At 38.4% G+C, this 25533-nt stretch overlaps 1 protein-coding gene across 3 annotated transcripts; it reads left to right on the forward strand.

The window, feature by feature from the left end:
• The first annotated feature begins 992 nt into the window (after positions 1 to 992).
• Positions 993 to 21710, forward strand: FAM204A (family with sequence similarity 204 member A). 3 transcript variants are annotated; one of them, XM_080621501.1, is made up of 8 exons: positions 993 to 1039; positions 1562 to 1846; positions 2912 to 3002; positions 3638 to 3671; positions 4230 to 4332; positions 6050 to 6139; positions 16812 to 16918; positions 17266 to 21710. In XM_080621501.1, the coding sequence occupies exons 2-8, from the start codon at positions 1598 to 1600 to the stop codon at positions 17315 to 17317; spliced, it is 726 nt and encodes a 241-aa protein (XP_080477627.1). In that variant the 5' UTR covers positions 993 to 1039; positions 1562 to 1597; the 3' UTR covers positions 17318 to 21710. The 3 variants fall into 3 exon arrangements, with proteins under 3 accessions (XP_080477627.1, XP_080477628.1, XP_080477629.1); XM_080621502.1 differs by lacking the exon at positions 993 to 1039 and adding an exon at positions 1262 to 1399; XM_080621503.1 differs by lacking the exon at positions 993 to 1039 and having other exon boundaries at positions 1540 to 1846; positions 4233 to 4332.
• The last annotated feature ends 3823 nt before the right edge of the window (positions 21711 to 25533 follow it).

Raw genomic sequence — 25533 nt, forward strand, 5'->3', positions numbered from 1 at the left:
TTCTACCACAAAAACCTCCCATGTTTCAGACACATTTCAGTGCTCAGGTATTGTCAGCCTTATCCCTTCATCTTCTTGCAGTTTCTCTGTGCCTCACTGATGCTTACATGTGAGATGTTCTTGCTGAATCATATTCAGGCTGCTCCACAGTACTTGTTTTGTCTCCCTCATCTGTGAAAGCTGAAACAAGAATGTGTAAGAGAATTCCCAAATAAGCAAGTCCTTTACTACACACTCTGCATTACTGCTCACCTTTGAAGCACCTTAGCACAGTGCTATCTGGCTCAGAATTCCCAATGAGTTTCTAAGAGCTTTCTCACATTCTTGGAGAAATTTAAGGAAAATGAGAGCTCTTATGCTGGAAGCCAACCCACAGCAAACAACCCCACAAGATGGGACCAGTGTTTCTGAAGTTTTCTCTTTACCACATTAATCCAAGACACTAGTGGGTACTTTGAAAGGATTTTTCCACCCTTGCAGAGTAAGACTGCTGACCCTAGCCACTCTGCTCCTGCATAAACACTTAGACATAGTATAAATTACAAGGTTTACTTTTGGAATAGACACCATGCCCCTTTATGGCAAGTTAAGACTGCTGTAAACCTGTCACCCGTCCTTCCAGAGCACTGCTTTTAATCCTGACAGAACCACCTCACTCACACACGTCAGAACCCCCTGCAGCCCTCCTGCGTGCGAGTTAAGTTGCTGTTTCCCCAGAGCGGCCTCACTGCGAGGGGTGGTGAAGTGTCTGTGCCTCCAAGAAAGACTCCGGTGGCCCCAAGGGAACCCCCTCCACCTTCCCGGGAAGGCAACACCCCTTGCCCTCAGAGAAGATCCCTCTTTTCCAGGACGACCCCACCAAAGCCACGCTCCCCTATCCAGGCCGAGCCAAGCCTTCCGCCTAGCAGCCACCCGCCCTCCCTGGTTGTCATAGCGCCCTGAGAGGCCGAGCCCACGGCAGCAACGCGCCCGTTGATTGGCTGCGGGGCAGAGTCCAACCGGCGGGTGTGGTGCTCCGCTGTGTCAAGATGGCGGCGAGGTAAACACGGTTGGGCGATGTTAGTGTTGCTGGGTGGTGGGGGTTCGGAGGTGCTGTCTGTGCTCTTTTGCCGGCGTTTACGGCGGTGTTTGTCTGTGTTTGCTGCCCTCGCCTTCTCGGCCCGCTGCCTCCTATAGCTGGCTCTGCTGTTCGTCTTTCCCTCGGGGCCGGCGGAGCGCACCCGTACCCGGCCAGGCGAGGGGAGGCGGTGGTTATGTCCGAGGAAGGGTGGGACGTGCTCTCCCCCGCTTGTGGAGGGAGGCGGGAGGCGTTTGCTGCCATAGCGCCGTTAAGCAGAAAGCAGCTATAAGCAAGTGCGAGGCGGTAAAACTAAAGAACAAGAAAACCCCGTCTGAAATAGTAAGTATTAGAAGCTTTATAGGTGCTTGTCTCAAATGTCTGATGTTAGTTCTGTCAAGAGACACTAAAATATTTCTGATTGTGTGTTTTGCGGTTTCTTTCTTCTGCAGGCTGTTTCTGTCTTGGAACGGGTAAGCTGACGTAACTCTGATGTCTTTGCAGTGACCTGAAGTGGCTTGGGCTTGTTTAAGCTGGGAGATGTGGAGTGGACTGTTACCTCCAGGACTGAATGAAAGTGATGTTGACTTAAGTTCTGATGATGGAGACGAATCGCATGGTTCCTTCTCAAAGGAGGATGTGAAAGATGTTGAAGGAGTTGAGGTTCCTGAATTGCAGGAGAATGGACCTGAAAGTAATGCCACGAGGGAGCCCATTGTGATATCTGCAATACCTGAAGAAAATGAATCTCAGCCATGCCCTTCTGGAATTTCTTTACGTACATGGAACGTGGGTATTGTTACAGGTCTCCAGTTATCCAGAGTATGAATGCACCATACTCAAAGATGAATGGCTAATTTTTAAATCCAAACAACTCCATGTTGAATATTCAATATCCAAACCTGACGTGAAATAGAGGATGATCAAAGTGCAGTTGCCATAATATATCTTAGGTTGTTTCAAGCAAGATGAGCAGGAATTTGCATAGGAAGTGAACTGTAACTTCTGTTTTTTCCCTCCCCTAGTGCAGTGGTGACTGGAGGCACAGCAGGAAGATGTTTGGATAACTGTGTAAAGACTTGTGTTTTGGTAGCATACGGGCTCAGAGCTTCTTTGTAGCTCCTTTCGACATCAGTAGGAAGCATTTGGAGCTCAGTATGTCAGCCACTGCACTGGTGATATGTATCTGAAGTACAGATGTGCCCCCCTGCTTTCTTGTAGGGGTTAGTTGCAGGCATTCAGACTCATAGTTGCTTATAATCCCTCAATTTTCTTGTTGCATGTAAAGGCTGAAAAAAATGGGTATAAGCAAAGTGATCTTTGTTTTAGGCTTCTTGAATCAAAATGAGAACTGGGAAAAACTAGTTACTCTCCTCTGTCTTCCATGTAGGAGGAAATACCTACATGGAATTTCAGCCCATGTAGGTAGGCAGCTGTGCAAGGACTAAGCTGTCAGTAATGCTTGGAATCCAACTACCAGCTAGGCAATAACAATACATGGAATAGCTCAGGAGCATGCAGCCAGCATAGGTGTATTCAGTGTCATGTCCCAGGAGAAAGCTGTCAGGTTTTAATAGTCCTGGGATGTAGAAAGAGGTGAGGAAAGAGCCAATTCTTGTTTAATGCCATCAGAGTTGGATGTTCTCAATTGATAAATTTAATGCTATGATGTTATATACATATATAGTTTGTATGTATATAAATAGGTATGTAATATATATGCATAGGTGTAACAAGGTCCTGTGGATAAATAAGATATTAGGACAACATTTCTCAGCATATCATGTAATATTTTCTTTAAAAAAAAAGGAAAATAAATTAAAAAATACTTACTTGCCTTTCTTAATCTTGTAGAAATTTCTGGAGCTCCAGAAGAAAAACCATGAAATGAAAATCCAATCGAAACAGGAAAGCAAAGGCCGGAAAAGAAAGCGCCGCAGAAAAGGTGGTTTATATAATTGCAGAATTTATTTTCTCACAGTGGAATTAGTAATAAGTACTTTAGAAGTGGGATTCACTGGCTTGAGAAGGGATGTTGCTTTTGTTTGGATGTTCTGTTGTTGGGTTTTTGATGTGTTTGGCTTTTTCTTTGGCGGTGTGGAGAGGGAAGAGTTGTGGGGTTTGGGGTTTTTCTTGTATGTTTTTTTTGTTCTTATCAAGATTTGAATGCTTGAGTTCATGTTTTATAGTTATTTTTCAGGATTTTATGTTTCAGTTGTATAAGTCACTTGTAGGACTATTTTGTGAATCGCTGCTTAAAGTTCAAGTCATGTACTTGTCCTCTTAACAAGGAGATAAAACTTGCTCAGTTAATACTGATCTATAATGGTTAAGTGTATTTCAGTAATTCTGTAGAACATACTTTGTGTATTCTGATTGAAATGTCTTCACAGATACTGTAGGAGTTTCTTTGTATGAAAAGTCTTGCAGTAAGTGGTTTAAAACCACATGATCATTGGGTAAAAATCCTCATTTGTCAGTCTTTCGAATAAAATGTGACTAAGTAGAGCTCTGTAAGTTCATTGGATGCTGTAGTGTTGGATGCTGTGTAATGTTGGATTTTATTCTTTCCCCTCCTAGGAAAACAGAAACAGAGCGATGAAGTGACTAAGAGGTAAAACTGGTCAGTGTGACTGTTTGAGGTGTGGTTTTAATACTGGGCAAAGCTTGTAAAAAAGCGTGTCCACATGCATGACCATAGCTTTGAACATGGTGTGAAATGTCAGCTGCAGTTGTTCAGTGTCTTTGTTGGGCAGGCTGAATGTGATACCAGTGATTGCTTGATTTGAAAAATCAACACAAGTGTACTGAATGTAACTTGAAATAGACTTAATATTACTCCTGAAGATGTTTTGCATGTAAAAGCATACGAGCTCCTCTTCACCCTGTTCTACCTCCTCCTCTTTTTCCTCTTTGGCAGGGTTAGGCTTATGGTTGGACTCAATTATCTTAAAGGTCTTTTCCAACCGAAATGATTCTTGAGTCTTTAAGCTTGCTTTTAAGATTCTGGAATTAAGAAGGAAAGGAATAATTAATTTCACTTCTGTTAGAAACTGTGAATGGGTGAAAAGAGCATGTCTGCCAAGTGGAAGAGTTTCTTTTAGCATTTAAAAGAATATCACAAACTGTGGAAAGGGAACTGATTAATGGCTTCTTGTGTCTTTGTTTTTAGTAGCCAGCAGTTGGCAAATGAAGAGAAATGGAAAGAACTTACACAATACTTTGGAATCAATGATAGATTTGAATCACCTGTGGATAGCAGGGCTCCCCAAAAGGTGACTGTTGATACAAAAGCAATGTCAGCTTGTACTTCACAGTTAAAGAACTCAGCCTTAACAGAGTTAGGAGTAAAACTGAGACTATTTAAAAGTGAGTAAATGATAAAGTTACTCTGAGGAAGGATAATTTTGTGCACATTTTAAAGTGAATTTCCTTTTAGATATCTCAGGAATTGTACTTGAATAGAGTAGTTGGCTGTGCTTTCTTTTGTGACAGTATCCACACTTACTTCCTGTCTGGCTCTGTTGCCTGTTATCATGAGACACAAAACGCTGCATTTGCATTGTTTGAATTTTTGTTTTCTTCGGTTTTAATCATATTTTAACTTTAAAATGTGTCACCTAAATCCTTTAGTTGACAACATGGGCTATAGGAATTAGAGAGCCAAACCTACTGTACAGTTTTGCTGGATTTATAACCCATTATGTCCATGAATACTATTGTGTAACCAGTCATAATTTGAAGCAACTGGTGCAACACAATGAGCAAGTTAAGAAACGCGTCATATTGCGTGTTCATTATAGCTCTGTTCTGTAGTTCCAGTAAAGGCCTGTGTGAAATGTTCAGTTAGTCTCCTTTATGATAATTCTTTTATTTTTCATTTGCCTGAAGTCAGTTTCTGCATGCAAGTCAGGAGACATGGTTTGCTTCTGCCTGAGTTCTTGCTCTTGGTGGTATTTAGTTGTCCTTAAACTGCTCAGGATAGATCTGGAATGAGGCCCAAACTGTTTAAAAGCAGATGTTCTTCACACAAGTCCAGAGATTTAATCACTAGTGAAATGTATGTGTCATTAATTTCAGAAGATACCTAACAGAATTGGCTGTAACTGCAAGTTCCAGTTGGGCACTTTACCACCTGAGTAATTCAAGTGCAGTGTTTGCAGATCGCTGTTTCTTAAGAATTGATTGCTTTTTTGCTTTTATCTTTTAAAAAAAAGTGTATGTTACAAAACTGTCAAATGTGTTTTCTTCAGCATCGCTAAGATTTAAAACCAGTGAAGCCGTAAAGTCTGTTATGAGAGTTTTCTGTGACATTCTGAAGCTGGTGCCTCCTTCTATGCTACCCTTCTGTATTCAGAAGTTTCCAACTATAATTTCCAATAAATACTTACTTTTTATTGTTACATTACTTGTAAATGTTGTTGTACAACAAGTTCTATTGATCACAAAGGTTATTTTCTCATTTTCAGAGGTTGAATTCTGAAGCTTTTTCATTGTTTTCCATAGGACTGCTAGAATTCCTAATTTATTAGCACAGCAGAGTGGCACCGTGCCAGAACTCAGTTTTTGGATCAAGATAAGATCTGAGAACTGTAACGATACAGTGGTAATTGCCATTCTTCGTGTTACCTGACACATATATTTCACGTTATGTTTAGAAAGCTCCAGGGATGGAAGAGATAAGCCAGATCTTCAGATGAAATTTTATTGTGACAGGCATAAACTAGTCCGTGTAATTTTTTTAACCTACAGTATTATCCTGCACATAAGGTGGAACTAATGCAATGATTTGTGCTCAGGCGGCCTTTCTGTGAATTCTTAATTATACTGTCCATTACAATACATAGACAAAGTAATTTGTGTTACAGAGAAATTACAGGTTTATGCAGTGTCTTAAGGAATCTTATGAAAGAAATAGTTTTAGAAAGGAGATGCTCCCTTTAAATGTGTTACTTCTTTTTGTCCTAAAAAGATTTATTTTTCTTTTTCTAGTCTGGCCTTGAACTTAGCATAGAGAAGTCTGTGGCTGAAGGTGACATTGATAAGGCTGAGGAGCTGAGTGATAGATTAGCTGCTCGTGAGGTAAGTGGGCTATTAACAAAAGCTCTGAGGAAACATATAGTTTTGTGCAGAAAATGTCATAACCAAAATAGCACTGAAGATGGTTTTTGGGGCATCTTTCCTGTTTCTTAAGCAGATTTCTGTCAGTGATTGAAGGATTTTGCTGCTGATCTAGTAATGCTTGGATACCCTATAGTTATGAATTAGAACTGAAAATACAACCATGAACAATCCCAAGTAACCTTGCTTTAAAGCCGTCATGCTGACTCTGTGAGTCAGAAGAGTCAATCACTAGTCATCTCTATTGAACTTTAGATTTTCTGCATGTTGCAAGCTAAGAAAACAGCAGTAAGATGTTCTCGTCCTGTCTGTTCATTGTGTCTTAGTTTTTTCTTCGCATTCCCTCTTCAATAAGCTTGGGAAGCCTGAAGAAAGGTAGAGATGTAGCAAGCTTAGAGCAAGATGTGCCCAAGTAAGGATAAATACACCCAAACTTGTTCACCAGTGCTTTTTTCCATTGTGCTCATGCGCTCAGGAGTTGATGTCTGGAATAATTCTGAAGAATGGGAATAGATGGATGTCAGACATTGCTGTAGCCTTAGAATGATGCTTATAGAATGAATATTTTTTTTTTTCTCCTTGTCATCATTTTTAGTAATGTAAATGCCTATCTAAAAAAAGAAACAAGTGAGAAACTGTTTTTTCACAATGTTGTCTTGTTGGTTGGTGTGTCTGAGTAGTTCTATGAAGGCTTTGTTGCTCGTTGCTGTTCTATTTGTGCACAGGGGAGAAAATGCAAAGGAAGAAAATTAGGATAAAAAGGTAGTTGGAATAATTTTGAAGCCAGCTGAGAAAATAATAAGAAAGAGCTGTTTGAGAGGAGTGGAGAAGCTATCATTTGTAAGTCATCTGATTGATATAATTTAAACCATAAATATTCTAGATTTATATTAAAAAGTAATTCTATAATACTTGCTTTCATTCCTCTATCTTGCGTGTTCTTCCACACAGAAGTAATGGAAGTTTTCTGTCCACTGTATATACTAGCAAAATTCAAAGGTATTGGAAAAGGATTAAGAAGGGAAAGACAAATTCTGAATACTTCTCATTCTCACACAAATACTTAAAATGTTTCCTAAGTACAGGGTTTTAAGCTAAGCTTCAATGTAAGATTGCAGATTTAAATCTTTTTAATGCAATATAATACAATATTGTGATGGCTTTAAAAACAGATGTATTATGAAATGAGAAACACAGTTCTTAAGGTTCCCTAAGTAAAGTTGGGTAAAACTAACTGTTCCTTGGTAGTGTTCTTTCACAACCATTAAACTCCTGTATTTAGTCACTCAGGGCAGTTTCTAATGACCAGATTCTTATCTGCCTTTTACCAATGATCACAAAACTTCAATCCTCAAAGATAACAGCTCTTGACAGTGATAGGAATGTGTCCTAATGTTCCCTTTAATTTGGACCAGCTTCTCACTGTGATACCGCTATATTACCTTTCATGCGTACAACATGAAAAACACTTCCAGTTCTCCTTCACAAATGTCATTATCCCATCCAAAGTGGTTAGAGTATCATAATCAATAAAACATACTGAGGTTCTAGTGCAAATTGTTTGACTATAAAAACAAATTAATGTAAGAAGTTTTAAGGTTTTGTAATATTTATGATAAACTGTCATCTGGTTTTGGTAGCTGTGGGATTGTACAACATCTAGCATATCCCAGGTGCTACTGCAATATATTATTATTTGTGGAACATTAGCTCCAAATTGTTGACTTTCAAATATTAGCATGTTGTAATTCTGAAAACAAAATGCTTGAAACATTATTAGTATTCACAGGCTTGACTTGGTTTTGGTTAAGTGGGTTTATCTGAATAAATAGTATGTTGAAAGAAGGAAAACTCAAATGACTCTGGCTTGATCTCATGAGGAGCTCTGTCGAGCAGAATCCATGTGAATTCACTGGGGTTCTCTACTGTTGTAAAGATGTGCAGCATTAGCCACTGCAAGATTCATTTTCCTTTGTGGTTTTTACGAAGCTGTATTTTCTTTTAATTGATCCTTTAAAATGGTTTTGTTCTAAGGAGATCATTCTAACAGTGGCTAGTTCTGGTTCAGTGAAGTGCTATAGAAAAGGATTTCATTATGGGAGATATTGGTTCAAAAATCACTGTATTTGTATACGAGTACAATTAATGAAATACTCCTTTCATATTGAGAAGGAAAGTAGGGATTATATCAATACTACGCAAGTTAAATGTCCCTTTTAAAACTAATTTTATGCAACATTTCTAAGAAGTGAGTTTATTTTTAAAGTATGTGGCTATTTGTATGCCTCTAACTTCCAAATGCAACACAACGCTGAGAGCAGGTCAGGCGTGGAACCACACTATGACTATTGAAGGACACCACTTCTGAAGTCTGGAGAAATAAGTGGATGAATTATTGTTCCTTTATCTCACCATCGTCTTTTTATGTATAGTTTTCATTTTTCTTGAGCAGTGTTTCAGGGTTCAGGGGGCAGGGAGCATGTGAGAAGGAGCTGCCTTCTCTTTGGGGTACAGCTGGCCTCGCAGCCATGTGAAGAATGTTCAGTGGGTAGGTGTTCTTTTTGAAATCAGGTGTATGGGGTTTTAATCGGCACCATTTTCTTTTGCAAGAAGCAGTGACTGGAACCTGCTGATAAAGCTTTTGCTTTGAGGCACAGATCCCAGAGTTCTTAAAGCCGTTTCCTGCCTTAATAAGTGAAACTAATTTTTGATGTATAACATTTATAAGCCTGTGAAACCGATAGGGCAGCTTCAGTACTTAGAAAAAAAAAAAAAAAGCCCAAAATAAACAGATGATGAGAATAGGCAGTAAAAACATGTCCTAAAAGGCAAAGGAATGCCAAAATGATGCTGTCAGTGTGCTATCACTATGACACAGTGAGAAAAGGTTTTTAGAAATCAGATTCCTTGAAAATCAGTGATGACTTAGGCAATATGCATAATCTACCAGCTGTGAATGGATGACTGAAATTTACATCCTAAAAACCTAAATGATACTGCCTCAGGGTTTGGGGTATTTTGGTTTCCATGTGGTACTTGTTGCAGATTCTCTAAGGAAAATGTTGTACTGCTGTAAATGAGGCTTTGGGCAATATATTATTTGTTGCTTGCTTCTGGTTTGGTGAATATTCACAAATTTAGATCAATACTTAATCTAGTAGTGTTCAGGTTTTTAGACTGAGAGAAATTAGAACTTGGATACCTTATGCATGAGGGTCTTTATTTACTAGTGACTGCGTGTGTGGTTTCATATGTAGCTTTTGATACTAGCTAAAAATGTGTTACCCCTCTGTTATTGGCAGTTTCATTTTTGTTAAAATTAATTGTTCTTATGTGATGATGAAGATGAAGAGTCTGATCTCTTGGCAGATCTCCCTACAAAGTATTGCCTCTTCCTTGTCTCCTGTTGTCATCCTGGTTTCTGGGCTAGAAGAGTGATTGCAGTTGTTTGGGAGTTACCAGGGTAGCAGATCTATAACTGTAGCATCCTTGGGTATTCCCCTAGCCTGTTCTCTTGTGGGGTGTGCTGTTTCGCTCAGAGTTTTAATGATCCTGAAATTCTCGGTTGCATTATTTTATATATGGGTGAAATTCTTCCTGAAAGAATAGAGGCAGGTCTGCATTATATTGTCTAGAGTAATTTAGGCCCTCAATAGCTCTGCTTCTGTAGCCAGACTGCTTCTAGAACTCAGTCTGGCTTGAGCATCTGGGTGCTGTGATGCAGTTACAGTGTATGAGGCCGGCACTGCTTTGAATTTGTGTGGAGCATCCACATAATGCAGGTGGGTTACACTGCTTAATCTGAATTCACTGTGGGTTTTTAAACACACTTAGACTGAATTATTTCATTAATACCTACAACATAGTACTGGTAGTATTAAATAACTAGCAATTTAATTGCAATGTGCATGGTATTACATGAACAGTTAAGGTTTATTATTGTAATTGAGTTGCGGTCTGTGTTATAACATTCCAGGGCTTTCAGCAAGGCAAAGTCTCCTTCATGTTTTAAAGTTCTGCTGTTCAAGTGTAGAATGGCATACATCAAGCTAGTGTTTGAACACTGTATTTCATTAATGATGACTTTTTTAACATGAGAGATGGCCAGTAGAAGTGTTAATACTAATGTAGGAGTTACAACGAGCATTGTTGAGAGAATGTTTATGTGGACACTTAGCTGGGCTGAGATAAAATGGTTAAATTGGTCATGATCTAGGGTCAGGTAGTTGATACTTAATGGCAGCAGGTACTTGGATATGTAGCCGGGAACAGACACTGGGAATTATATCAACTTTTCTAATGCTTTTGAAAACCCTTTTTTGGAATAACATTTTGAAATGGACTTTAATTTTTCCTGCTGTGCTTGTGGGAATCTGCCTAGACTTTTGGTGATAAATTAGAGCAATGTGTGCATATTGGAAGTGTTTATCCTTTTGAATAAGGGCGGTATGAGGAGATAGTTGGTAATTTCACTTTGCTATAACTCAGTTTCCATTTGGAATGATATTTCTAAAAGTTCTTTTCATAATCAAACAATATGATTTTAAAGATCTGCATCCCCAGCGTATAAACCTACGAAATATTTTCCAAGCTTTTCTTCCCCCTAGAGAAATGATTTTTCATAGTGCTTTTGTGCTCAAATCACTTTGTGATGTCTCAAGAAGCAGAATGCAGATTTCTCATGTCTCTAATATTCTGAGAACTAATCTGGCTAAACCTCAAACTTTGCACTTGCTTGTGGGTTGTGTGAACTGCCTGGTAGGCAGGTGCCACATTGTCTAAGAGCACGTTAGCCTGAGGACTGTAACTTGAACATGATAAAATAATCTTGACCATATTAGACTTGCTGTCGAAAGGAACTTCTGAAATATTTTGTAATTTAGTGTGCTAAATTACTGGAGTAGTTGTCAGGCTCTAAATAGCGCAGACTTCTTGACAGCACTGTTCCTAAGTGCTTAGCTTCGTGGCTTCTGGCATTTTGGTGAAAGACTTCTTAAAAAGCTGCAATTTATGGGGAAACATTGGTATTGTGATCAAGCGTAAATGAAAGATCTGCATTGTAATTGATGGAATGAATTGGCTATTTACTAGGGTATCATTCGCATGTTACAGCAAGATCAGTCCTGCTGCTGTCTTCAAAATTTGTTTCATCAGTTTTGACCATTTTCTCATGATCAAATTAGTATCTGCTGTCTGTGAGTAACTTCCAGCCATATAATTTAGAATGGGAAGTACACAAGCAAGGTTGTGTATCATGACCATTGAGAACCATTCTGGAAGCTGTTTTCCATTAGAAAATCTGGATAGGATATGGTAGATCATGAGGTTGTGCACATGTTACTGTTTCAGATGGGCAGATTATAGTGCATGATGCTCTTCTAGTGGTAAAATAGAACTTCTGAATTCTGTGCTGTGTTCACAGTTCATTGTAGTGCTTTGAGGTACCTGAAGAGATTGATGCAGTTTTATAGGGAATGTAACCAAGCACCGATTAACTTGGAAGTCTTGCCTGTTGAGGGACCTGGGGTAATAAAAGGAGAGTTTCTCCTTTTTATCTCTGAGGGATTTTCCTTCTAACATTTAGCAGAGGTGCTTCCAAACCTCTCTCTTCGTTGAGGTGGTTTTCTTTTAACCTTTGGAACATGGCAGGGTTATCACCTAGAATTCCATTCTTCTGCTCCCTTAATTATGTATATCTTTGCCTTAACAAACCTTAAAAAAAGATTTCAGATGTTACAAGTCTAATTAAAGAGACAGACAAAGCACAGTTTATACTGTAGATTTTTTCTGCAGTTCAATTAATCAGCATGTTTTCTCTTTTAATTAAAACCATTTTAGTAAATTAAAGCCCACAGCAAAACACATATATAATTTGTTTGTAATTAGCTCTTAATTGGTGGTAGTTGAAGCTTAGCACCCTTGGTTTCTTTCTTCATGATTGCCATTTTATTAGCAGCCAGTCATTAATTAATCTTTTTTTCTAATTAGCTTATAAAACTGTTGATGGCACATTATTGTAAATGTGATTTTAAGTTCAAAGCTTGTTAATAAGCTTTCTTACTTAGAAGAACAGAGATAAAGAAATTGCTGAAAACAGTACTACAGTTCTTTTTTTAAAACTGCCTTTGTTATAAGGGGGCTGTGTAAAGCATCTAACAGCTTATAGTTAATTTTTTAATGCTGGGCTTTCGCATGAATGGAAGAAGTTACTTGCATTTAAATGTTTAAATCTAGCTGAGGGTTTACTATTAGAACAGTGCTCTGTCCTTGCTCCATTACTGTGTCATCCAAATATCATTTGGTGGTGTAATACACAGCATAAAAATACAACAAAGATATTACAGAGCATTTTACAGTGGAGGTTGAGCACGCCATTGAAAGGGGACAATTTTCACTGCAAAATCCACTTGGTATTCTTGTTTGCTTTATATATTTTCTATACGTCAGCAATGGATAACATTCCATAACATAAAAGGAGAAAATCATTGCTAGAGGCAAGCCTGAAATAGCCAGATTCATATTTGATGAGAAACTGTAACACTGTATTAAAAGGCTGTTTGGCTTCTCTGGTATGATCATAGGGTATTTCAGGACCTATTTCAATATAGATGTTTTGTTGGCACTTCTGTAGGTTTAGCATTTTGTGCCTTTTACCTAAATATTTCTGGAGCAGTTCTTTAGTCTGTTGCCTCATTGCTTGTATCATTCAGCGTTTACTTGCACAGTTTATCTTAACGAGAATTCCTTGCTTGATGCTATTTAGCACGAAATGTCTTTATTTTCAAGGAACTTTGCTGGAAGTTCCAGTCGGTTCTGTTGCAACTTAATAAAAATGTTTACTCTTCTGCCTGAACTTTGCATCCTATTTCAACTTCAGCCATTTCTTTGGTTGTTTTAAAAGTGTTTTATGATGCTGCGCAAGAAACACTAGAAAGGGATAGCTGACAAGGAAAAAATTAAAAATTGGATAAAAAGTAAATGAATAATGTCATATTACTAAAAAGATGAGAGGCTAATTTGTGCCGACTTTTTGCTAATTTTGTTCAAGCCTCAAAATGAGGAGCTGTCACCCGTTCTGTGTAGCACTGATGACAGTGCCAATGATCCATGAAATAAGCTGCCGCTGGCTTTGTTCTGATAAGAATGAACAAATCTGCACAATGTACGGCTCCCAGAATCTCATTTTCATACTTGCATGCAGGCTAAAAGAAATAAGCTGTTTGCAGGCTTGATTAATCAGACATTTGAGGGTTTTTTGTCTCTTTGATCTCTTTCGTCTCCTAGGTAACTTGCTTGACATTAATGTTGAGCTTGAGTAAAGACAATCAGGAATTGTAGACCAAACTGATATAAAAATTAAAGACTTTAACACTTTAAGTACTCCAGTAATGGTTCCGCTTTACTTCAGAAAACATCTGTTTTCATTTAATTAAAGAACAAAAGAGAATGGCATAAATATTTTTCATCGAGACCTGTTATTCCATAAAAAGTTAAAGTATGATAATTGGTATTTTTAAATAAATGCCTTGAAACTCTTCAAAAAGAAGCCAAGCTTCAGAAATGTGTTACAAGGTAACAATTTCAGATGAGTAGAAAATTCTCCTTTATGCTACATTAAGCATCTAGAGGGAGATATTTGACATGATTATTGGTCAACTTCAGAATAGAAGGGTCTTTGCCCTCTAGGAACTAAGTTGTTTTTGTTAAGTTTGTCTTAAAAATACATATTTATGTACATATATATTGTGTTACAGGGATGAACCATTCTATCAGGTTTACTACCCAATATGATTTACACACTTTAAACCTGTAAAATTGAAAGGAATTTAGAGGAAAAAAAAATGTCGCAGTGCGTTTGCTTGAGGTTATGCAGACGCTTTTACAAATCTTCCAAGTGGCTGTAAAGATGAATGCCTCAAGGGTCTAGCCAGGGCCCTGCTTTTCCAACCAGCTAAAGCCCTTATCTTAAATCCAAGCAAAGTACCATTAATCTTTTTGAAAGACCTTTTATGGCTTTTAATATATCCCAAATTAGAACATTTTACACCCTTGGTTCCTGAAATATGGTGATAAAAAGCCTTTAGAGCTTAATTTTCCTTACTGCGTGCTCTGACCAATTTGCAGTTCTTTGTGATAATGTTTAGACACCTTAATTAAAATGCAGCAAAATATTGGATGTTCTATATGGAAAATGCTGATACTTTGACTACACAAGAAATTGTTGTATATATTTTTATTCATGCTTTCTTACTTCTTATAAGACTGTATTTTATTGAGTTATCTGATGACCTGAAATGTTTGGGGGTTTTTTTAATGTAAAACCCCATTGACCAAGCTTTTATGGATTTCTTTGTGGGGAGGGAGGGGAGGCAAGATGTATGTCTGAGTGTGGGTGGGAGCAGAAGACGTTTAATCTGACTAAAATGTTTGTGTGTGTTTATATGCAACATATTTGACTCTGTGTAGCCTAGAAAATTACAATGTTAATGCTGCAAAATACTTCTCTTTTTACTTCCCTATACGCTACAGAGGATCTTATTATCCTTTTTTTTCCCCCCTTTTCAATGACAGAAGAATTCATTCTGTCTTCCAAGAAATACTGATCAAAGTATTTTTCTGCAGCACTTGTGTACACCTCACATGTATATTTGTATGTTTCTAAGGTTCAATAGGCCATTAGAATATATTTTAAGGAGCTGCTATTATTCATTATATAGTAAGAGTTAATACGCAAGTGTGTTAGGAGGTAAAGTACCGTTCAGAAATAGTCATGGCTGTGCTGATTGACTGATTTAGCTATTAGATTGCTCTGGTTTTTAAGGTAATAATTGTCCTCTTTCAATTAACAAATAAGCATTTCTTGAATTTCTTTTCTAGGTGAGTTTCCTTCAGCATTCTTATACCGCAAGCATCAAAGTTACTAGCTGCCCTTAAATATTAAGTGACAATGCAAATAGGAGAATGTTATATCTTCTGGTCTTTGACTTGAGATTTGCAGTTCAGATGTTGGCATTGAATTACTGATTATATAAAATGTTAATGCTCAGAGGACAAATGATGTAGCTAACAAAAGTTTTGAAATGTCTGGTTACATGAATTATTTTGTGCATTGAGATGATTCCATAGGTACATATTTATGACCTTACATAGATGAAAACCTTCTTTAGCTTTACTTATTTTGCATATTTTGCTTTTAAAGTATTATGCCTGTGTTGCCAGTGTTTGGAGCCTCAAACAGCGCACAGACTGATGTTGTGCTTAGTGCCTATGCACATGCAGGCTCTCAAAGCCTTCTGCAGAAAGACTACTTTGGACCATAAGGGCTGTAAGGTAGAATAGATTATAATGGTGCTGCTTTGTTTTGCTTTGTTTACAAAATAATCTCCTCCCTACATGGTAGGTATTTGATGGGAGACTTGTAACAGATGTGTCAGTGCATCTACAAGCAAAGATGTGTTCTGAGTTCTCACTCATCTTACCTGAATAAAATGTCTCTCAGTAAATAAGAATTGCTTGCATAGATGCCTACAGACTATTTGAAGTATATTACCATTAATAATGGAACTCTCACCAAAGTGTTAAGGAGTGTCCTTTCACTCTCCCATGCCTTTCTTGTTTGATGCTTCTGTGATGTTTTGGAGAAAATGAGAGGATCCAGTCAGAAGCTATTGGCTAACTCCAGGAGCCTTTGGAGTGGATAGAAATTAAAACCTGTTTGTCCACATCAGTTTGTAGCACCTCTGGCTAATTGAATTGCTTGTTTGTCTTGGGGAAAAGTGGTAACTTTTGAGACAAATTCTTCTGTAATTCATAATTTAGTGGCAGATAATGTCAAGTCATGGCAGCAATCGCAAAACATAACAACAATGAACAAGTTATGAATGCTGCTTAAGGAAAATGATCAGGTCACAGTTCACCATATCTTCTTGATCTCTTTGCTTTGTTCTGTTTTTTCCTCCATGACATTCACTTAAGTGAACTTAAATCTCACAGTGCGAGTAAGTTTATGAGACCAAAGTAGTATTCCTCTGCAGCCTGTTAGGACCTTAATTGAAAAGCGTGCATATTATCACACTAATAATCTGAAAGCTGGTAACATGAAGACGAAGTGCTAGATGAACTCTAAGAACACTGCTGCATTTACTTTCTGGACAGACTGATTAAAACATGACCACTGGCACTACTGGAAAATGGGTGGTAGTAGCAGTTCTTCCTGTATAAAACTGTCTTTTTGGGTGTTTTTCATATTGGTATGACCTGATGCTTTTCTTGTTGGCACAGCTGAGGTCACAGACTGGCCTTAATAATGGAGATTGTGTGTGTATGTGTATATATTTAGTTAAAAACAAACAAAAGGATCTAGTTGGCTATTGCACTTTGCTTGTATTCTTGAAAATGAAGGATTTGGTGAAAAGGATTGCTTGCTCCAGGATCCCATTCCTTTGTATTTCATTCTGGAGACATTCTTGCTCATCTGATCTAGTAGCACAGCATCAGCCTAATGTTTGGAAGATATTAAAATATCTATTGACTTTTGAGGAACAGTATCGAACCAAGTGATTTGTGAGGCTTAAATTTCACATGAGCCATTTGGATCTATTCATTTTTTCTTTGTTCTCTTTTTATGTCTTAGCTTGGTGTGAAAATTGCCAAAGCTGTTGCTTGCCGCAACTTTGTAAAAGCCAAGCAAGAAGCAGAGGCTGCCCAAGAAGCTCAAAAGAAAAAGAAGCTTGCTTGGGGGTAAGTCATTTGAGTATGGAATTAAACGTGTGGTTTCGTTGGCACTAAGTGTATACAATACAATCTCAGTTAAATGTTTTCTTAGTTGAAATAGGCTTGTGCTAATCTTATTTGTTTAGTTTAACCTTGCTGGGGGTTTTTATGTTGGGTTTGTGTCTTTTTTAGCAGTGTATCAGACTTAATTCTGGTAAAGCTTCTATTCTTAATGTGTTGGTTATATGGCTACATTTGCCTTCATGTCTTTGTAATGGTATTAAAAATAAGGTTTTGTTTTTGTTGTTGTTAGGATGAGTGCCCGAAACATGCATACTCAAGATTCCTAATGTGGGGTTTGTGCTCTATTTCAGATTTGAAGCCAAGAAAAGATGGGAGACAAAGAGCAACATGGGATACATGTAATCCATCCTGTTTTCCTCAGGACTTAAATACCTGTTTTTACTTGAAGAATCTGTGTGGGCAACTTCTTAAATCTGAACACAAAAGAAACCCCAAAATGAACCCAAACACATCAAATTCCTTGTGTTTCTCTTAATGCTGTTAGGCTACTGCATCTTTTTTCTTTCTTTGTCTTACAATGCAGTAAAAATACTATCTAAACACCAATGCTATGTTAAATAAAGTATTTTTCTCCAAAATATGAAAATTTAAGATTAGGCATTGCAGAGTGCATTTGAAGTCTCATAGAGAACTCTGAAGATGGAGTAAAATACTTGGTCCAAGTATTTTATGTGATCTGTGCTGCACTGCAGTTGTAGTGCTTGGGTGTAGGGAGTGGGATAAGCTTTCCTGCTGAGATTATACAGACTTAATGCAGTAAGCGCTACTTTTCTGATTGCTTGAAAGTGTATGTGTGTGCTCTAAATACAGAAAAGCAAACCCACCCCACCTGTGTAAAACCATTATTATTTATGCATTTATAGGCGTTGTAAATACCATCAGGAAAAAAATGGCTGCAAAAGTCCATCCTCTCTCCTGAAAAGATCTGCTACTATTTGTCATGTGCTGGTGCCATGTTCTTCAGTATATTTCAAATTCCCATTTTCCTTTCCTTCCTAAGAAATCAAGTTTTCAAAGTCCCAGTTTCTTTTAGCAGATAAATCAGAGAAATATTTACCTTGAAAAATATTTGAAGTATGTTGTGCAGCTAACTGCACTCAAGAAACAAACAGGTTTTACTCCAAGTCCAAATTTTATATATCAATTAGGATTTCAATGTTTGTTATGATCTTATACCAAGAATTGATGGTGTTTCTTTCAAATTGTTTTGAGTGAATAGTAAGAACACATTCAGAACTAATAACTTTCCTCCCTGAAGCTTTTGCGTGTGTGTTTAGTCACCACAATGCCTGAATTGAATTGGTAACGTAAATGTCAGTTATTGTTAACCAAGATTAATATGTTTCAGGCCAAAGGTGTGGTATTAGCGTAATGGTGATTTACTATGGAAGTACTTGAGGCTAAAACAACGTGCCAGCAAATAGCAATTTGAAGTTTTACGGCACCAATTCGAAGAGTTTAGGTTTGCAGTCCAACACAGAATAGTGCATTTTTGTTCATTAGCCCTCAGGATGTTCGATTCTTTTTCTCTTTTAGCAGAATGTCATATTTCTTTCACGAAGATGCGAGTTTGCAATATGGTAATCTGCAGCTAGCTGTAATCAGTTGCAATGACAGAGTTGAATACAATTGCCAGGATTGTAAATCAGTGGCTAAACAGGTTTCTGCAGTATAACGTCATAAATCTCGCACTATGGTTTACAAACTACATTAGCCTTAGTAACTTTGGTGTGGAAGGAAGCAAGTGGTATCTCATACTAAAATGATTATAAAGGCAAATGCACACTTGCTTGCAGAAACAGATTAAGCCATGAACTTCATCAGGACTTTTCTCAGTTCCAAATATTCCTGTCCAAAACTTCCAAGCACTCTGTCCATAATTCCTGTTATTTTAAGCATCTGTCAGGTGAATGTTACGGTTGACCTTTCTGCTTGTTATATACTGAAAAGCAGAATGATGCTGATAATTTTGTGCTGAAAACAGCAGCAGTATTCCGTGAAGCATTTAAAAGTAGTGTATATTAAAGAGATGCTATATGTTTTTTGTAGTAGTTGCTCTTAATAGTAGCTATTTATTAGTCAAGTTAAAGATCTTATTGTAAGGATCAGTGCTATTTGGTATGAAAATGTGCTTTAAAAGAAATCCAAACCCTCAGAAAACACCTACTGCATGAGAACTTGCTATGCTGTATTTGTCACAGCGGTACCTGCACAGCCACCTGTCATATTTTTCACTTAACCAGTTAGTTTTATGTTAGGCCATTAATAATGCAACTGTTTAGAAATCATGCAGAATGTAGGGGGCCTACAAGAAAGCTGGAGAGGGGCATTTTGTAAGAGTGAGTAGTGATAGGACAAGGGGAATGGCTTTAACCTGCCAGAGGGGAGACTGAGATGAGCTCTTAGGCAGAAGCTCTTCCCTGTGAGGGTGCTGAGGCGCTGGCACAGGGTGCCCAGAGAAGCTGTGGCTGCCCCATCCCTGGCAGTGTTCAAGGCCAGGTTGGATGAGGCTCGGAGCAACCTGCTCTAGTGGAAGGTGTCCCTGCTCGTGGCAGGGGATTGGAACTGGATGAGTTTTAAGGTCCTTTCCAACCCAAACCAGTCTGGGTTTGCACTGGCTTACTTGATTGGTAAATTAAAAAATGATGATACATAAGTACTTTGATCTACCTTAAGTATTCACTTAGGATATTAGTAAATTCCTAGAATTATACTATATTTAAAAAAACCTGATCAACAGGGAAAATATAAAAGCCTAATAAAGACATGAACACTTTAACAAACATCGTAAGCTGCAGATCTAATTCTAACATGTCTTGCATTCCTGACTCTTCTTTTGTAGTTTTGCTCTGTGCTATGAATTTTGCTAAGCAAGTAAAACTCTGCTCTGAGGCTTAACTTTTTCTGTTTAAGAGTGTTAAAACAATCCAAATGCTTGTTGCAGTTAACTGAAACCTTTTTAATCAGCTTAAATATATAATCTTTTACACTGAACTAAATTTGAGATCTAATAATAATTCTTTCAGCAAATGAAGAGTTTGCACTGTCTCCTCATCTGTCTGAAATTATGTATCTAGAGGAATGCATTTAAATTATTAATTTCAGTACAAATCTGTTGTGAAGCCAAATATTTGTTAGGAGCTCACTTGATAATGTCTTGAGTTGGGTAACAGTTGAAAGGCAGCCTTACCTAAGCAGCTTCCTACCCTCAGAAGCCTTGGAAAACATAAATGCCTGCACTGGTTTTGCCCAGTTTTTCCTCCACAATTTCATACCTTTTCCAACTATAGTCATGATACTCTCTTGGATATCCTGAGTAGTCTTGGGTCATTTGAGGAAGAATCATGCAGCTTCCCAATTGGGGTTCTTGGAGTAAACAGAAGAACTAACTTTGAAAAGGGGAATGTCTTCTCACAGCTACCCATCATTCCTTGAACCAGTGCTGTATCTTGAGCTGCCTGGCCTGACCAAAGGTAGCTTGGTTATGTGCTGAACTTTGCCAGGTGAGGCCTCTTAACTAAGTTAACAAACTTAGTTTGCTTGGGTACTGTAATGCAGTGAGGTGGTTAGATTGCTTTTGGTTTTACAGTGGACTTGGTCGATGTCAAGTTGCTGGCTCTATTCACAGTTGCACTAAGCAATGTGGGCTCTCCCCGCTGTACACTTTTCACTCACATGAGTGTTGTGCTCTTCCATTTCTGCTTCCATTTGGGGATAGTCTAGACTCCTGTTCTTGCAATTCTGTTGTGTTCTAAAGCCTGTCTAGTCAAGAAGTAGTTTATCAACTCCTAGGTAAAATACAGCCAGTTTGAAGTTTGACAACAGCATACTAATACAATTACTAGTATTTCTTAATACCACATTCCTGAGCTCCTAAACCAAAGAGTGGCTGCAGGGACGGTTTGACAGATAAAAACATATATATAGTTGTTAGAGTTTTAATAGTTTTTTGCCTGCAACCATAATCTGTATCATTATTTTTTTTAGTTTAATTCTGTTGGACAGGTTTCAAAGGTAAATATGGTGTGTAATAAGCCTTTGCAACCTCTAATTTGTGAAGGAGTGTCTGTCCAGTTAATACTTGCTCATTGAAGCAAGGGGTTTTGAAATAGCTGAAGTACGAACTGTAATTACTGATGTCTGTTTCCTATTCACCTATGGCTTCTGGCATTTGATCAAAAAATGTAATGTATTGCTTAATCTCGGCACATTCCCCACTTTCAGAAACATTTACTTCAGGAGAATTGTACAGCACTAAATGACCTCAGCAAAACCAGAGTAGATTTTTGATTTGGCATTGATCATATGTAGCTAATCCACCAACAAGTCTTTTTCCTGTTATTTTTGGATGTTGATAATTTAGGTATGTATTTATAATGTACTTCTAGTGCAAGCTTGAAGCATTTTAAGAAGTATTAAATATATTAATAGTAGGGTGGGGTTTTTACTTCACAAATAGGGTGGCTAAAAAGAGGAGTATAAAGGTTGAGCAATTTATGAGGGTAAACTGCAAGTTGGCAGCAAAGTAGTAAATGGAATCTGCTGACTTGTCTGCAGTTTGTCATAGCTGGAGATAACATGGAGAAAGAAGTCTTGAATGAATGTGGGGCAGGTGCCTGAATCTTTGAAAGCCATTGGGAATCGGGTATTTCATTACCATCCATCCTGCTGAGAGGGTAAAAAACTGGGATATTGAAAGTTGTCATCTTGTTGAAAAGTGCCTGCGTTGCTTTGATCTGCCTCCAGCTGTGTTTATTATGCCATCAAATCTTGTCTTCCCAGTTTCCTTGAGACTGTGTAACAGAGTTGAGTTTTCTATTTCTTTTCTTAGAATCAGATCCGCAAATAACATTTTCTCCTGGTGAGTTAAACAGATACTAAGAAACAAACAGCCAACTTTGTGTCAAGTCTGTGCATTTTGCAGGTGATAGTTCTTATTCTTTGATTGTGTTCCTAAATATGATGGGCATCATCTGAGAAAGGAGAAAGCTGTTTGCAGTGCAAAGACAGCATCATGCCAAGATGTTGGTTGAGTTCCAAATCACAGAAGCATGTCAGTTACTGAATCATCATCTTGACTTAAGTAATACGTTTATTTCTCTTGGAGTTTCCCAGTTACACTCTCTGCTTGGCTCATACAGATGAAGAGGCCAGGTCAACATAAAGTGACCATAGATTGAAATGGAGATTTGTGTATCTGTGTTACATATCTCAATGAACTAGTCTTTCACAACTTTTTTTCTAACAGTGCAATTCATATGACGTAAGAGAAAATATAGATATGGAAATAAGGATTCTTACCTAAATGAGAACCAACTGCTTTCTGATAGCCGAAGGGGGAGTTTTGTTCATCTCTTTTTGGCAATCTATCTGAAATGGCCAATATATTCATAATACCCCAAACAGCAAATCTAGGTATTGAGTACAGTGTAGTGCTGCCTGTGGAATCTCTCAGCTAGATAGTAGTTTAAGGCTTTCTATGTAAAGAGCTGGTTGCTGACTGTGCTGGATTTTCCTTAATACCGAAATGCTAGTTGGCCTCCTCTGGTAGAGACCATTAATTCCACACTATTAGCCCTTGAATTTACCAGAACTGCTTAATGAGACAAGAATAATCTGCATCTTCTCTGATTACTGTGATCATTCTGGGAGAAATCATCACCATCTTCTGCACCCGCGATAGAAAATCATCACATTCTTTTATGAACCAAAAAGATTCCCAACATAACCAGAGGGTGTTGAGTTTTGTGTTTTGTTTTGTTTTGTTTTTACATTGGCTCCTTTTCTGTCTAATTTATAAAAGCACCTTTTCCACAATTATATTCTGAGTATGTCACCAGCTCTCCAAACTACGCTCTCTGTAACAGCATGGGTTTCTAAGAAAGCCTTAAATAAAACCAGGTGTAATAGGCTAGTATAAACTGTAAACACCCAAAGAACATCGGAGGGTTGACGCATTGCATGATTCAGCTTCTAATTACCATCAAACAATGTAGAATGGAGCTTTTCTTTTTCGCAGAGTTAATGAAGAGAATGTTGATAGCAGCTTGCTAGCAAGAGCTGTCTTCTCTGTTATCTGCTGAAGGAGTACACAAGCTGCAAAGGGGAGAGTCAGCCAGATGGGCATTTCCAATTTGAATACTTCTCTCTGTTTAGAAATATGTTTATAAAATGTCCTTCACTCTCACCTCAGCAATGCCAGGGGCCTTTCGCATAGAAATACAGACATCACAGAATACTTTTTGTTAAGCATTATTTCCTTTGCTTCTCTTGCTGTGGTGTTTTTGGCTGTGTATTCGTAACAAACAGCAGTTTAAAGCAGGCTTTGCTTTGTCACTTTAATTTTTAAAGAGCGGCTCAGGAAAGGTATTTGGATGCACTTTGTCAAGCAGCAGCAGGTTTTTCCAAGCTATGGGGCTGCCATTCATGTCATACCTTTAGCAAGCTTTTTAAAGATCTGTGTCACATGTCAGGTGCTGGAGTGGCCTGCGTGCCATCAGGGTCAGGACTTCAGGTTGCCCATCTTGAAAGGGTATTTGAGCAGTTGCTCTTTCCAGTCTTTTCTTCCTAAAGGTAAGTGTCTTACTTTTAAAGCAGTTCCTTTCAGTGATCCAATTTAGAGTGTGATTCCACAAATAGTTGTATAAGGCTAATCGGGGTGGGGAGGTGGGAGCAAAAGGAAGGATGAAGTTCCAATAGAAGAGGAAGGAGGGAGGGAGGGAATAAACCTCTTACACCCGTCTTACCTCAGGTCATCCTGTACTCAAGGGCCCTGTGCTCAGTTTCAGTCTGACTGGACTCCCACTGGAATCAACCCTCATTGATTTTGCTGGCTGATGATAATGTTGGATGTTGTTGATGCTAAACACAATAATAGAGTCAAAGCGTAGAATTATCTGATGTAATTAATTTTGTTTCAAATTCATTCAAAGAGGCAATATATTGTCAGTCTCTTTCATCATGCAAGTAGCGCGATTTAGCCACAGATTAATCTCTGGGGATCATATTCTGATGCTGTCAGTCAAGAAGAGCCTTTACTCCAGAACTGGTCGCACTGTAAGAAATAAGGGTGACAACATTTGTACAAAAACCAGCAACTGAAGATTTGGACCTGCATTTGTGAAGGGGAATGATTATTAGCTCCTATTTCAGTGCTGTGCAGGGAAGGGTGGGTAAGTCTTTAAACTCTGAAGGCAACTGTTAGGTGGGGAAATGAAGCAGGGACTGCTGTGTTTGGTGCTGCTAAACATAATCTAGCACTTAAATACTGACACAGCCTGTATAGAAAGAGCTCTCCTACATGTTAACTGCCTTGCAGGTGCCTGAGCTCTGTTCTGCATTAATATTCATTAGTCCCAGCACCTGCATGTTGCCAGAGTTATATCAGATACTCACAGCTCCTCAAAACGTGATGCCCAGTGGATTTAATGGCCCCATCAAAAGAGCTGGGCCTTAGCTCTGAGGTTTCTGTAATACTGGCTTTCCCAGTCTTGAATAAGGTGAAGTGGAAAGGGTTGTGGAGGAGTTTTCAACTAATAGCCATAAAGGGAGTGTTGTGAGATGTGAAGGCTTCAGACCCTATTTCTTTGATGCAAGGAAAAGGGTATATTGAAGCTGGGAGGAAAAAAAAAGAAACCTTAGAAAATGAATTGAGAGCAAAAAGGCTGGAGGACTGGAGATAAAAGGAAGGCAGATGGTTGGTGGAATCTCTTCCAGCTTCACTGATGTCAATGGTGAGATAGTTTCTGTCTATTAAAAAGCAGCTGCTTGGTTTACGCAAGTTGAGAGTGCATCACTTGCTGTTATTAAGGTACAGGGAGGCACTAAACAACTTGCTCAAGGCTGCTGGGGTGTTATTTATATTTCAGCATGTGAGCTCTGTAAAACTTAACACAGCTACTGCTGTAACAAAAAAAACGTCTTCCCAGAAGTGTTTTTGTATTGTTCAATGAGAGGTTATCCCAGCTGGCATGTCCCTTTCATTATAATCACATAAAATAACCAGATAACTGCAACTAGAGGTGTACCAATCACCATTACTAATGCTGTTGTAGACAGACTGGTAAGAAGTAGAAAAACCTACCAAATAGACCATGGACACCACATTTTTGGTGCCAGCTGGGAGCATGTACACCATTAACAGAGTTCCTTAGTTTAGTAGGAGGAAGTTTATGGATTCTGCAAACAGATCAGGTCATCAGTTAGTATAATTGGGGGAGAATGTTCCTGTAATCCTGAATGCCTTCTGAAAATGTCTCCCTGTTCATGCGATGTGGAAAATACAGCTAGAGCATAACCTCTGCTTGTCGTGTCTGAGCTCCCTCTGGTGTAGACTGAACACGTACTGCTGGCACTGTTGTGAACAAGGTACTACTTGACTTCTATTGCCCCTTAGTCAAATTCTGTTCATTCCGATCGCGCTGGGCATGCACACAGCTCGGAGTTAGGACTGCTGACTCACAAGGGCCCAAGGATTAGGGTTTAAATACACTTACTTCTTTCCCCAGTAAGAGCACAGGCAGGTTGGGAAAGTTGGCCAAGGCCGTGGAGAATCTGAC

The sequence above is a fragment of the Psittacula echo genome, assembly GCF_963264785.1.
Source record: "Psittacula echo genome assembly, chromosome: 6".
NCBI lineage: Eukaryota > Metazoa > Chordata > Aves > Psittaciformes > Psittacidae > Psittacula > Psittacula echo.

Coding starts and splice junctions, on each gene's coding strand:
- FAM204A (XM_080621501.1), top strand. CDS start 1,598: ATGTGGAGTGGACTGTTACCTCCAGGACTGAATGAAAGTGATGTTGAC. Junction 3,672..4,229: donor AGCGATGAAGTGACTAAGAG/GTAAAACTGGTC, acceptor CTTTGTTTTTAG/TAGCCAGCAGTTGGCAAATG. Junction 6,140..16,811: donor ATAGATTAGCTGCTCGTGAG/GTAAGTGGGCTA, acceptor TTTATGTCTTAG/CTTGGTGTGAAAATTGCCAA.